Consider the following 14,225-nt stretch of genomic DNA (forward strand, 5'->3'; position numbering starts at 1 on the left):
ATGTTTCTTATCGACACTGTGATGTCTGAGTTTTGACCTCTTTCAGCCTGATGAGAATGCAGCTTTGACCTTGATTGGCCTCAAGTCTGTCAGCCGCTAGCGAAGAATACTGCTCTTGTATATATACATCTTTAGACTTGTTCAGCGCTACAGGGAGCGAGGCATCAGGAAGTTGATAATACCTGGATATTTTCCGATGTGGATGAGATCCCACCCCTCTGGCGACAAGTTCAGGTTAAACCGAACCAACAGCCACCGTCTGACCCGGTCTGACATTCGCTCCTGCCATCGCCGGCGAGGCCTGGTGCTATTTCACGCTGTTTTATTTTAGCCTCCCTCGCTCACCTGTCCGCTCTCCTGAACTGTCACTCACGTTTGTGTTCAAGACTTTTTGGTCCAATTCAAAGGCGCCTGTATGTTTTTGACAGTGTGATTGGTTTAGGCAGGCGAGCTCGAGATGTCTAAATGTCACACATTTTTCTCAGTTCACTTCTTCGTATCCCCGGGGCGAGACAGAACCAGACGAGTCGACGCGCCTCATCCAGCACCAATGTGTTTCATTGGTTCATTAAACGTCCCCGAGTTGTGTTTTACAAATGTTTTCTTGTTCTTTCTTAAAAAGTCAGGAATGCTTCATATTAAGGTGCGATAAGCGTTTGCTAATAGGTAATGGGGCCTTTTGTGTTAAAGATAGCATCATAAACACATTTATGTTGGACTATAAGACATTTATAAGGAACAGTTTATAGACTGCTTCAGAATTTTGATAAAAGGCTTCTAAGACGTTTATTATAAATATTAAACTTTAACATAGCTGGCGGTTAATAAGTGCATATCAAAGGTCGGCCTGAGGCAGACGCAGCGTGTTTGGTTAGTTGTTTGTCGATCATGTAAAATATCCTGCGATGATATGAGTTGATGTTCACAACATGCTGAGGACGTCTGCCTTTGCTCCACTGCAGCATTTTTCAGATCTGTACTGATGTGTGACAAACCTTCAGCCCTGCAGAGACGGTGTCATGCATCACTTTCTAAGATACACTGACACTGGTGTTTGTCCTCTCTTTGTTTCATAGCGGTGCCATGCTGCCGGGGGGCTGTGGATGAGACACGATGTCGTCAGACTTCTACTCCAGAGATGATCTGGTGGAGAGGGGGTCCATCCCCCTGGACATCGACAACGTCCACATGCTGCTGCAGGGTCAGTGTCCCTCCGCCTCGAGCAAACATTACAGTGCAGTGTTTTTGGATTATCTCTGTTTGTGCTTTTTTGGTCTCAGTTTTCAGTGATTGTAGCAACAATGATGTATGTCAAGAAGAATTCAAGCCAAACTGAAAAAACGCTCATTGTTTCTGCTCTCTGCTCGCCCTCAAGTCTGAGGTCATGTTACTGTAAAAAGAAAAGCCTCGTGTCTTGACTTCAGTGTTTTAGCCTGGTTACCACGGCAACATAATAAGTATTAAACCTCAGTTATGTGTCTGACTCAGGGGAGCGGTGTGATGGCTGCTGGCTCCGTCCTGTTTCACTTTTGTTACTTTATTTGGGGGGTCGTGCTCAGTTTAATCTGCTGAAGCTGAGCCGCCGCTCTCAGAGAGACTTGAGTCGTGTTGCAAAGAGCCGTCCGGAGGGAGCGAGCAGGAGGGTGGAGGGGAGGATGAAGGCTGCTCGCTCGTTAAGTCGCTGTCTCCCAGGGCGTCTTTGAACACTTTGATCATGTTCTCGTTGTCTCACTGTTACAACTGGTTTTCAGCTGCAGTGTCACTGTGATCTCCAGGTTTATACAGCGTCATGATTAATTGATCAATGGTGACACTATTTATTTTTGTTCACTGACAGATAAGTTTTGATAATTGGTTATTTCTTTTTTATGCATTTTATCAAAAATCCAAAGCTTCTCTGCTTCAAATACAGCCGTCTTTTAATTGTCATGTGGGTTGTTTCAGGATGTTAACGAGTCTCTGTCGACAGTTCCCACATTTTCTTTGGGTTCATTCTTGTAAGTTTCTCCAGTTAACTATTTTTAGCACATTACAACCCCACATTTCCTCTCCTTTTTTCTCTTTATCGTATCTGTAAACGTTTTTCCATCTATGTCATTTCCAGCTGGTACACTGTGCAGAATGGATGATGTAAGCCCAACACCCCCATGACAAGCCAGCTTGTTAAAGAAGTGGGAAAGTTGTGTTCTCGCTCTTTATATTTGAAGTTGTAATGTTCAAAGAATGTCAGTAAAATAACTCAGACTGTGTGTGAATGTCGGGTGTGTTCGGTGTTTTTACCCGCAGGGTCGGGAAGAAAACTTCCTTGTCCAGAGAAAATGTGATCTGGTTTTATTGTGCGATGCTTCTGAATTGATTTACTTTGTCGAAATGATTCAAGGATGCTTCAGAAGGACGGTGTCTCACAGGGGTCAAACATGTTTTAAGTAGACTTTGTGAATATTACTCCACTTTAACCTTTTCACGAGATTGTTCAGGTTCAAGTAAAACCACTCTATTAATAAATATTCATCATCATCATCATCACTGTAGCAAACTACAGATATGTTCAATTTGTATGATATCAACATTTCCACAATCTGTATCATCTGAGTATTTCTAACGAGAAGTCGGGACATTTTAAAGGCAACAAACCAGGTATTTTAAACCAAAACATGACCTGTTCCTCACCGGAAACCAAGCAGTAAAGAAAGAAAATAAAGTTGAGAGACGTAAAGAAACATGTCCGTGGTTTGCAGAAATGTACAATGCCAGCATTTATTGGAATACATATGATGCAAACTCTTATCAACAAACAACATAAATATATTTATAAAAAGTCCTGTTGAAAAGTGAGATGAGGCAGCCGGTCTGAGGTGATTGTTAATAGCAAGCAATGACTCAGACAGTTTTCGTGAGTGTCAGCTATGATCCTGCTTTAATTTGTGTCATGTGTTGTTGTTACTATCCTGATTTGTCCAAAGATCATAAGTGGCCAGAACCAACTCATGAGTCATGACGTAGAGGAGCCCAAAACTTTATTTATACTGTAACATGATAAATCATTATGTGAAATGAAGCCAGAGGTTAAACAGTGAATCAAACTAGAAGCTAGAACAACACTTCCTAACACTCAACGAGACGTTGTTCAAAGTCCCATCTCTCATTTCCTCGTCCTAGTTACCACTTCTGTGGCTCACTCATGTGCAGAGGTGAAGTTAGGTAAGAGATAAAATTCTTCGCAGCACTTGACATTTGAATTTGACGCCCAATTTCCAGCTTATGTAGCATAAAGTACCCAGGAGGCTGCAGGAGGGCTGGCGTGTTGCAGGTCTTGTTTGGGCAGGCCTGCAGCCTCTGTGGGTCTGAATTAAAAGAGGTGGAGCTCACCTGCTCTCCTGCAGGCTGGAAATGTAGACTGTTAACTGTTTTTTTTTTCACATCTCTTCTCATGAAATCACAGATCTGCAGCATTACAGAGTCCCTGTGGTACACTATGTGTTTATTAGATAGAGAAGTGTGAGTTGAGTTGACATGCGCCAGAGGCTTCTGACCTGGTAACTTTCACTGCTGCTGAATCATCATGAGTGCTCCCATCATGGGTGAGTGTCTTTATTTGTCTCTGTGGTTGTAACTTCTAGTGATGTGGAGCGAAACCAAGCCGTGTGCTGTCATGGACGTGGTTATCAGAATATTTAAAGCAGTACAGTGGATCTACAGCCATGCACACAAACTGAGAGGTGGAAATCTCAAATGAAAGATTTCAGTGGGAGCCAAGACGTTTTATCTTGCCGTAAAGTTTTGCTCTGGACTGTGTCGTTTCCATTAAGCAGTGTTGTTTTATCACTGAGTAAATCAAAAATCAAATACAGGCTTCTTTCTCTTTTGAATGGAAGTTTGTTTTCAGGGCCAGGGTTGATTTTGGACCTGATAGGAAGAGAATATTTTTCCAGCAATGTCATGCATGCAAACACTTGAAGGAAATATACCAGTAAGTCCATTTGTGGGCATGTGATGTATAAGTTTTAGGTTTACTTAAACACAGTAAAGGTAAACTCGAAACTCAAAGTGAGAGCTTGGCTCCGATCCAGAGACTGCACCTGAATCCCTTAACTACTGAACACTGAACAGAGCATCGCCCTGAAGGCAAAAAGCTCCGCTGTGACCTTTAAGAGTAAGTAAATCTCTGTGTGGCAGAAAATATGAGAATCACTGTGGGAAAATGATCATCAGCCACCAGTCAGGTCCTTCTGGGACTGTAACTGCTGATGCTGCCACTTTATCAGATGTAAAGTAATTAGTTGTTTAGAGGCTTTTCAGAGGTGCAGCTAGCTTGGAAACGAGCTTACAGGCTAATTTAGTGAGTGAAGTGATGCTAATAGACCACTGTATATTAAGACTAGTGAATTAGCTGTGTAACAAACTGTGATCGCTAACAGATCTGTCAATAAAACACACTAGAGACTTCCACTGACTGAGCCGGCTAACTTCTGGCTAAGCTTATGGCAAAAAGCCTTTTTGGGCCCCGGTGCATCACGTGATGTTGTGATTTCACAAGCTGGCGTCAAAGCTTGGTGCTCCTCCAGGGAGCTTCCCAGATAGCAAAGCGGTAACAGACACCCTCGTCCGGCATTGACTGATGGCACTTTGGCGGTCCACTCGTGGTCATTGCCATACCATGGTCGCATGTCAACCAAGAGCAAACTGATAAAAAACAGAACTGTGTCTGGTGTGGGCCAGATCTGGGCCACAACAATATTGCTATCTGGATTAGCATAACCAGGAAGTCAACCCGGAAGCTAGAACACCTTTAAGGTGTACGCGCCAGCTGTGCGATTGGATTGAATTGGTGCCATCTTTGCGTTCGGTATCTAATCTATGGCTAACTCCAATAACGTACAAAGATACAAGACATCTTGACATCTTCGAACTCGTGATGCAAACATTGTGAATGTCACTGAACCTCCGTCTCTTCTCCTATAAATCTTTGCTCTTTCTGTTTCTAATAAATCCTTTTATTGAAGTAGCTGAGATTCATTTCAGCAGCTTATGCAGCTACTTAAATGGAGGCACTGAGGAACTGACCCTGAAGCTGTGGTTACAGTCACCAAACGGGTTTTGTTTAAAATAATTATCCTGGCGAACTCTCAAGTGTGTCACAGCTCTCCGGTTTCTTCATCCTCTTGACCTGCCAGCGCAGGAACTCTCGAGAACGTTCGGTTGCTCATCATTTTTTCCACCTTTTAGTTGTTTTGAGTGATCAGCAGTGTTTCTGTCCTTCCCCGTCTCTGTCATCCTCGTTTGATGATACTTGATTAATTATAATAAGATGTCTGAGTCATCTCAGGGGCTCCCTATGATTAAGATTAGACTGTAAGTGAGCTGGAGCCAGAGGTGGCCTGCTGTTAAACATATTAAGACAGAAAATAGCCTGTAAACTACATCTGACAGGACCAGACAGCCTGAAGGAGAGCTGGAGCTCAACATGGACGAGAAAGGACCAACTAGCCTTTATCTACTGTAGCAAACAAAGTGAGCTTTTGGATCTTTGTTGAAGCTGAACTGGGACGTAGTTTAAAGTACTGAAGATCTAAATGATGAGGTGGTTTAGAGGAAGTTTATAAAAGATCTGACTGAGTGACAACGCTGACTTTTTGAGGAAAATGGAGATTGAGGACTGCATTTTATGTGAAACTCTTCACACCGTCACTGACCTGAATGACTTCGTTGAGCCTTACGATGGTGAGTGATGGACGATCGAGTCTGTCGTTACACTCGTGTTTAAATCATCTGAGTGCTGAAACCTTCCTGCAGCTTGTTTCAGATCATTGAGATACAATTTTAGTTTGTGTTAGCTTCCTTTAAAGGTCAGATGTGTGGGATTTAAAGGCATCTAGCGGTGAGGTCGCAGATTGCAACCAACTGACCACCCCTCACCTCAAAATCTCCTGTGGTGGCTGCTAAAAATGCAAAAGGCCCTTTTTAGAGCCGGCGTTTGGTTTGTCCATTCTCGGCTACTATGGAAACATGGCAGTTCAACATGGCGGACTCTGGCGTATTTGTATGATGAAAGCCTCAGCGTCATGTACTCTGTTGTATAAGGAACTCACTTTGCTTCTTGATGAACACATTCATTAAATAACTGCAGTAAACGTGGCAACGAGACGTGCACTCGCAGGGGAGATGAAGTCAGGTCATGCGTAGCTCCTGTTCATCTAACTACATTCCAGTTATACCTCAAATCTACTTTAACGGGCTTTAAATATTTATTGCAGATGTTTGAACGTGCGCCAGAAACGTATTGCAAAGTGACAACAACTTGTTTTTTCTCTTTCAAACATATTTGAAAGTACTTTAAAGGAACTACAACTACTGTTTATTACTGATCCCTCTGTTTGACCTACATAAGCAAACGAGACCATCATGAGAAGACGGGCTATTCCTGTATAATTATTAGGTATTCTTTGACTTATCCAGGCTGGATAAGTCATAAAATCTGAAATATTTTGTCATTATGTCGTCATCTTTTGTCCACAGAGGCAGGAACAATAAAAAATAAAATAAATAAAGTTCCTTGTAGTAGCTTTAAAACCAGAAGTCAGACACAAATGTATAGATTTGTTTAAAAAAAAACTCTGTGCGATGCTCGTTTATGTGCTCGATCTGAAGACTCCTCGCTCGCCTTGCAGCTCCGCTTGTGCTGCATTATTTTCTGTGGCTTTCATTATCACACTGAGGCTTTTCTGCTTGTTCAGGCAACACACACACACACAGACCAGATACTTCTCTCGGGGATTGTTATGCCGAGAGCTATCCAAAGTGATTGGCCAAACCTCTGGGTGTTAGCTGAGCCACGGTAATAACCTGCTTTTTAAAAGGGCAAGGTTATTATAGTCGTAAACACACGGCTCATTTCACAATAGCTTTTACAAACCTCTAACCGCCAACTGAAGAAAATAACACACAAACTGTGCTTTGTTTTGTGCTTTCACTCAGTCTTTCACAACGTATATCCTGGTGGCTTGGCTTGACTTGACTCTTGTTATGTTACCTTCACGTACACCTAAATGCACATTGACACCGGTCTCTGCTGAAGTCCAGTCTACGTCCATCTCATGGTGCCGGCAGTCGACCGCTCTCTCAGCCAGCGAGATGCACAGTTTACAAGCTGCTGCTAATAATATCAGTAATCTAAGAAATTGAGACTACTCTACTCTTGCGCTCTGTATAAATAGTTCTTTGAAGCATCATGACCTTAATGCCTACGATCTAAATTCAGTTTTGATGTGATGATTGAATGTAAATTAAACTTGACATTGTGTGTTTTCTGCTTCGTCAACAGTGGAACAAGAACAGATCCAGAAGAAGACCTTCACTAACTGGGTCAACGCTCAGCTGGCAAAGGTGAGCCGTGTCTCTGGACTGGACATTTAACATGATTTGGTCGTTATTAGCTGAAGAAACAGTCCACCAGTAAAAGAAAAATCAGTTATTATGTCCTCACCTCCATGCCGATGACAAGTCGGGTGAAATATTTTAGTCCACAAAACATTTCTGGAGCTTCACAGCAAAACAGCGTTGCAGCATTCTCCTAAATAACTAAAGTAGCAGGTTGTGTGTTTAAAGGATTGATCCACATTTAAGTGAAAGAAACTTGCATCCCTGACTTAAAGCTTTATAGAAAATGATCAACCTGTCAGTGAGTCTTGTGATATTTACACACATAGTAAGCTTTGTAAGAGGCTTGAGGCAAAAACCAGATAATAAAACAGAAGCTATAAATAAAACAATCATCAACATAGTGGCTTTTGCGTGTGACCCAGCCTGCCCCCAGAGATAAATAAATGTCATTATTAATTATGGTTAACCAAACTTTCCACTCCTTCAGCTCAGTCGATGCAGCTTGATAAGAAATGCAGCAGGAGGAGCAGGAACATGTGAGGACATGTGTTGATGGATCACCACTAATACTGCTGTGCACACACATTCTCATAATATGAAAAAAAGCTTCATTAAGAAGACGATTCATCTGATATTGTATGAGCCGCCCAGAGTAAACATGTTTTAACATCCAGAATCGCTCTTTTTAATGTGTAGACACGCAGAATATTGAAAGAAACGCTTGCGATCAATAACTATCATTGTTTGTAAAATAATCGTTTCCAGTGCAAAGTTACACTGTGTGCACAAAACATCAGGAGCATCTCTGCAGCTTCTTGTGTAAACTCAGTATGAAAATCCTTCTACTCTTGTACAAGTAAAATCAATGAATTATAATGATAAATAGTCATTTTGTTATTAATCTTATTATATTGGGGGAAAAGCATCACAACAGCACATTAGACTTCTTATTGGCTATCTCTGAAATACTTTGCACAAACACTATCCATGGTGCTGTGGCTCATTTCTCATCTGTCTGCGGGACATTTCATAATCAGCTGACATTATTAAATCTTCTGGAAGACCTCGAGGAGCCAAAGGAGCCAGAAGAAATCCACAATGTTCGTAATAAGCGCTATTAAACTGCATAAAACAAGAACACATTCCACGTTTAATTTCCATGACAGGCCCTCTCCCAGCCGGTAGCTTGAATTTTGCAAAAGACTTTGTGGAGTCGTTGCAAAAAGGTCACTGTGTTGTTCTCCAACCAGCTCCTAACAAGAGTCAGCAGCTCTGTGTCATGTTGGAGGTCAGCTGTGACAGTGGAGGACAGCGGAGGTGGGGAACCGTGCACATAAATATAGCATTGAGGAGCAAGGTTCACAGCACACAGACAGACAGCAACAGACGGCCACCGCCCTCCCCTCTCCTCGCACCTCCGCCCACCGTCCACGCCCCCCTCGATCCACCCGTCTCAGGGCTCAGTGTCGGACTCACTCTGGCAGTAAACCAAACTGTGGAGATCATTGTTAATCCTTTGGTGGTTGTTCACATTAGAGCTCACATTGCAGCGTTACCGTCTGTCATGTGAACAGTTTTGTTTTCATAATGCTCCAGGTCCGCTTTGGAAAGTCCAAACTTTTCTGATCTTCAGCAGGCTGCGTTAGTTTAGGTTACATTCAAACAAAGGTTATTTTGTGGTGTAGGAAACCTGATGCTGAAACCTTCAGGGGACAGAAAGAGTGACACTAATACTACAGGACATTTACAGTGTGTGCAAGAAGATAACCTGTTAGTTTGTTTTCATAAGATTCTTCCTACTCTTCCTTTTACTTGTTCTACGCGATGTTGATTAAGCTTTACGTTGGCTGATGGGCAAGGACACATTAAAACGGCCAAATTTTGCATGCAGTTTGGTTGGATAGAAGAACAAGTCTGTATCTTACTGGACTGGAGAAATCAGCAAGGGCAACGACAACCTCTCCAAGCTGTCTTAGTCTAAAAATTAATTAAATAAGCAACTGCAAACATTTGAATACGATCAAGATATGTACCACAACTGCTCTGGACATTTTTGATTTGTAACATAAAGTCGTCAGAGCTCTTTGAAACGTCTTCTTATGTATCGGCATATACGTTGACACAAACATGTCTCTGATCGGCTAAAGTCTGGCAACTTTCAGGCTAATGTGACCTTTGGATACGTCAGTGGAAAAACATCAAACAATTTAGTAGTTAACAAAAACTTAATAAGTGATAAGCAAATGAAAAACATAATGGCTCTGCGTCATCAAACTTATTCATCATTAAAATTTGAATTGCAACAACGAGTGCCAGCAGTGTCACAGGAATTTAATTTGAAGGACTTAATTTTGTCCGACTGCAGTCGGGGCCTGTTGCAGCAGACTGTGGGAGGTGTTGTTTCTCAGCTCTGTCCTGATTGGTTCAGAAGTGGGGCAGTGATCTCTGCAATTCTTTTCTCACAAAGATGAAAGCATTGATCTATGGCCAGATGCAAATCCTAAAACTACTAAATCACGAGCACAAGATTAGCTGATCAGTTTTTGATTCAGTGTCACAAGGAGCTCGTCCTGCAGCCGAGGCCTCACTGATTTCTGTCAGAAACACGTTTAACACAAATCTCTCACACCTCTTCATCAACTTATTTTAATAAAAGTGATAGTAAAGTTGTTAGTATCATCTTGCCTTGTCAGTATTATTTTACAAAAACTTCAACTGTATTGAGCAGTTGTAACCAAATAAGTCTTTCAAACTGCAATCATAAACACGAGTAAGATAAAATAAAATGTGTATATGTTTGTGTCGTGACAGCGGAGGCCTCCCTGCATGGTCTTGGATCTGTTCAATGACTTCCGGGATGGATCCAGACTGTTGGACCTGCTGGAGGTGATGAGCGGCCAGCGTGTGGTGAGTCCTCTCTCAGGTCGGCACTCAACATCCGACTACCAGCCGACAGTCTAAAGACCCAACTGAGCGACTGTCTGTCTGCTTGTGTTTTGCAGAGTCGGGAGAGAGGCAGAGGAATGTTTCAGCACAGGAGCAACATCGAGAAAGCCCTTTCCTTCCTGAAGAAGAAATCGGTGAATAACAATTTGACTGAAATACAATCACCAGCCGCCACGTAGCCAGAACTTTACAACCCATACTGAAGGAAGCAGACTGACATGACACTAATTGTTATAATCAAGTATAAAATGCAATAACTGCTGCACCATTTGTCTGATTTTGGCTGGTGTTGATAGTTATGAGATTATTCAATTTAATCAATTTGAAAAATGTGCTGTTTTCTCCTCAGATCAAACTCGTCAACATACACATTCCTGATATCATGGATGGTAAACCGTCCATCATCCTGGGCCTCATATGGACCATCATCCTACAGTATCATGTGAGTGTTTGCTGTGTTTCGTATTTTCTCGTCGGTTCATTTTTTTCTCCTTCTCAACTCACCGAGATAAACACTCACGCACTGTTGACGTATTTACTGAACTTTTGAAACTTCTTGATTTTTGCAAAATGCCATCCTGAGGTCAATTTTAAGAAATTATACCAAATTAGATCAAGTTATTGGAGAGTGACCCCTTAAAAACAAAAAGATGTTTTGTAGGCCAGGGATGCCCCCATGATTCTGATGTCATTTATGTGATGGTTATTGTATTAGTCTCTGCATAAGGAATGGTTTCCCTTCCCTTGTCGTGCTTGTTGTTTCTTCCACTTTTGTGTCTAAACATCTGAAAATGAGAAGAGATGATTTATGCTATGAGCTTGTTCCCATCTGCAGTCCCTGGGCAGAACACATGACAAACACCAGACACCAAAAACATTAATCTACATGCAACACTTCTATATAGTCATGATCTTTAAACCTTTCAGCCAGTCTCCAAATATAACTGCCTTAAAAGTTCAACAGGAACCGTGTGTTACTGGTGTTCTCAGATCGAGGAGTTGGCCAGCGGTCTCTCGTTCAGCTCCCGTCAGTCCTCCATGGAGTCTCTGACCAGTCTGGACACTCGCTCCAGCCTGTCGAGCCGCTCGGCCAGCAGCAGTCCTGTTCCTCCCCGAGGCTCGCCGCTACACAACAGATTCAGAGTGTCTGCCAAGAAGGCCCTGCTGCTCTGGGTCCGGGAACAGTGCCACAAGTAAGAACGGATCAACCGAATGGTGTTTTTGAGCAAATATACATCTATATGTGTTGTGCAGGACTTATAGAGGGTTGTCACATTGATACATCGGCTTGTCAAAGCCTTCGCAAATCTTCTCATGGTGCAACTCCTCTGTTAGGAGCCAAGTATGTGATGTTAGGAGGGAAATATCCTCACACTGGGACCTCGTGGTCCTGTCCAGGTCTGGGCTAAAGACCAAAACCTGATCAGAGCTTCACTGTCTGAGCTGAAAGAGTCAGATGCTTTGCCTTAAAAAAAAAATCTGTCTCTTCATTGTCTTTTTGATCTGTGGTTGCATTCATCTTTAAGCATGAAAACAGACACTGTTCCATAACGGTCATACAACGGTTTGTTTTCCTCAGAGCCGGCTGTACGTTAAATGTGAAAGACTTCAAAGCTAGCTGGAGGAGTGGAGTGGTCTTCCTGGCCATCCTGTACGCTCTGCGGCCCGACCTGGTGGATCTGTCCAAAGCCAGAACCAGAAGCAACAAGCAGAACCTGGAAGAGGCCTTCCGCATCGCAGAGAGAGAGCTGAGGATCCCCAGGCTGCTGGATCCTGACGGTGAGTAAATCAGCTTTACTGCGCTCGACAGCCAGATTCTCTCCTGTGTTTCTGTTTGTTAATGCAGCATGAAAATCAGAGCGCAGATCTCCAGTTTCCTTATTCACGTTCGGATTGTTTTAAGACCTGACAGTCAGGTTTGACCGCTGCAGAAGGTGTGAGTAAAATTAAATATATGTCATGATAATTATCACGAGGATAAAGTGATGAGGAATGAATAACAGTGATATCAATGCATTTCTGTAAAATATCACAGTCATATTACAAACATTTTATACTGCTGTGGTAGAAATAACAATCATAATGTAGAGTTAAGCTCACTGTCACTGAACACTGGCTATGTGTAGTAGTGCACCATTTAGTTTAGTTTTTTAAGGTCAGTACGATGCATATACGTAAAAACAGTTGTTGTTGCTCCTGTCCTAACTTGTATGAAACGAGTTGCTGCCAGCAAATTCAGAAAAAAGCATTTACTTACCAAAATCAACGACGTTGATGAGGTAAAACATTACATATAGTGTCTTTGCACTGTTTTTAATTGAGTTAATGTCAGGAAGGGTTAGCAAATTATCACATGCTGTTCACACTTGTGAAAAAAAAGTGCATCTACAATAATGATTAATACGTGAAACCAGAGGCCGATATCCTCAAGTTCATTTCAGTAAATATGATGAGCTGAGACTGAAAAACCAACATGTGTAAAATTCAACTCAGGTTTTTTCCTTTTTGAGACTGTTGACAAAAACAACTCGGTTCATCTAAAGTGCAGGAAATGCAATAAGCCGAGTTAATGACGATGCAGGAAACAGTCACACGGATCGGCCGTGTGTTCCACCTTTTAATTTGACCGACTGGCCAATCAGACAAAATCAATTTACTCCTGTTGACCTCAGTTTTACCAGTTTCCATGAAATCTCTGTCTCTATGTCACTATATTCCCACATGCCTCTTTATCTGCTGCGGTCTTTTCCAAATATGATTCACCTGATTTTTTCTACGTATCTCATCGACATACTGGTGGAGCAGTAATTGATGTGGTGCCATGTGAATCTTTGTGAAAGTAGCTGTGACCGAGCCGTGCCCAGCCAGCCCGAGGGCGAGCTGATGACGATCTGACAGTCTGCTGACTCACTCGCAGCTTGTTTACTTCAGTCTTATATAAAACCCTTGCTTGTTTCTCTCCGCTCTGCCTGTTAGTTTAATAGCAGACTTTCATCGACCGCAGGTTTTTAAAGACAGAGCAGTTACACCTCCATTCCTCAGATGCCAGTGTTAAACTCCACCTGCTTCAGGAGCTCACTCATGTGTTAGTCCAAACTTCTTGACAGTGGTGTTGGTGGTGTGACACTGATCATGGAGGATTCTGATGTCCCTGCAGATGTGGACGTTCGAGACCCCGATGAGAAGTCCATCATGACCTACGTGGCTCAGTTCCTGCAGTACTCCAGAGACCTGCCGGTGCAGGAAGAAGAAATGCAGGTCGGTATCCCTCTGTTTGTTCTCGGGGCGCTGTATTTCCCTGCAGCAGCAGCAGCGTCTGCAGGAAAGTATTAATGACAATGCAGCTCTTATTTCTGACAGCCAGCTCCGGTTGAGTTTAGGATTCTGTGCAAGATGTTTTCATCTGTTTCAATGTAGTGTCAGTATTTGTTTCATCAAACTACACTTTGAGATGTAGTCGCTGATGCACTGATGAAACAACAGTTATCTGCAACTTACAAATCTAAAAAGAAGTTTTATATTTCAACCAGACTTTGTCCAATTTTGACCTATTTTTATGTGAGATATTTTTGACCTGCAGATCATGAAATCAATGCTTAATGAATTATTTTTCCAATCCTTATATTTGCGAGAGTCTGACTGATGGTTTTGCTTTGATGCCAGAATCAATATTTGAGTATGAAGACAAATATTTGTGCCACGTGTATGTAATCATACAGACGTTGTAGGAATCCTTTACATCTGGTCATCGGAGAGTTTTCCTAAGCAGAGTATTTTCCAGTGGAACAATAAAATGTTTTGTCCTTAACCGACTCCAAACCCCGTCTGCTCATCTGTGATGCTCCTCTGCCAACTCCTGTGCTGCAAACAGTCTTTTCAACAATGGAGTCTGCATTGTA

At 42.3% G+C, this 14,225-nt stretch overlaps 1 protein-coding gene across 5 annotated transcripts in view; it reads left to right on the forward strand.

Moving 5' to 3' along the window:
- The first annotated feature begins 1,110 nt into the window (after positions 1 to 1,110).
- The window catches only part of syne2b (spectrin repeat containing, nuclear envelope 2b), a 115,962-nt gene continuing 102,847 nt past the window's right edge, over positions 1,111 to 14,225 (forward strand). For all 5 annotated transcript variants that reach the window (XM_084380669.1, XM_084380672.1, XM_084380670.1 and 2 more), the window contains exons 1-8: positions 1,111 to 1,201; positions 7,322 to 7,383; positions 10,192 to 10,287; positions 10,383 to 10,460; positions 10,676 to 10,768; positions 11,317 to 11,519; positions 11,906 to 12,105; positions 13,484 to 13,584. In XM_084380669.1, the coding sequence (XP_084236795.1) occupies positions 1,114 to 1,201; positions 7,322 to 7,383; positions 10,192 to 10,287; positions 10,383 to 10,460; positions 10,676 to 10,768; positions 11,317 to 11,519; positions 11,906 to 12,105; positions 13,484 to 13,584 (921 nt within the window). In that variant the 5' untranslated portion in view covers positions 1,111 to 1,113. The remainder of the gene's footprint in view (positions 1,202 to 7,321; positions 7,384 to 10,191; positions 10,288 to 10,382; positions 10,461 to 10,675; positions 10,769 to 11,316; positions 11,520 to 11,905; positions 12,106 to 13,483; positions 13,585 to 14,225) is intronic.

This window comes from Pagrus pagrus, assembly GCF_965226575.1.
Source record: "Pagrus pagrus genome assembly, chromosome: 18".
Lineage (NCBI taxonomy): Eukaryota > Metazoa > Chordata > Actinopteri > Spariformes > Sparidae > Pagrus > Pagrus pagrus.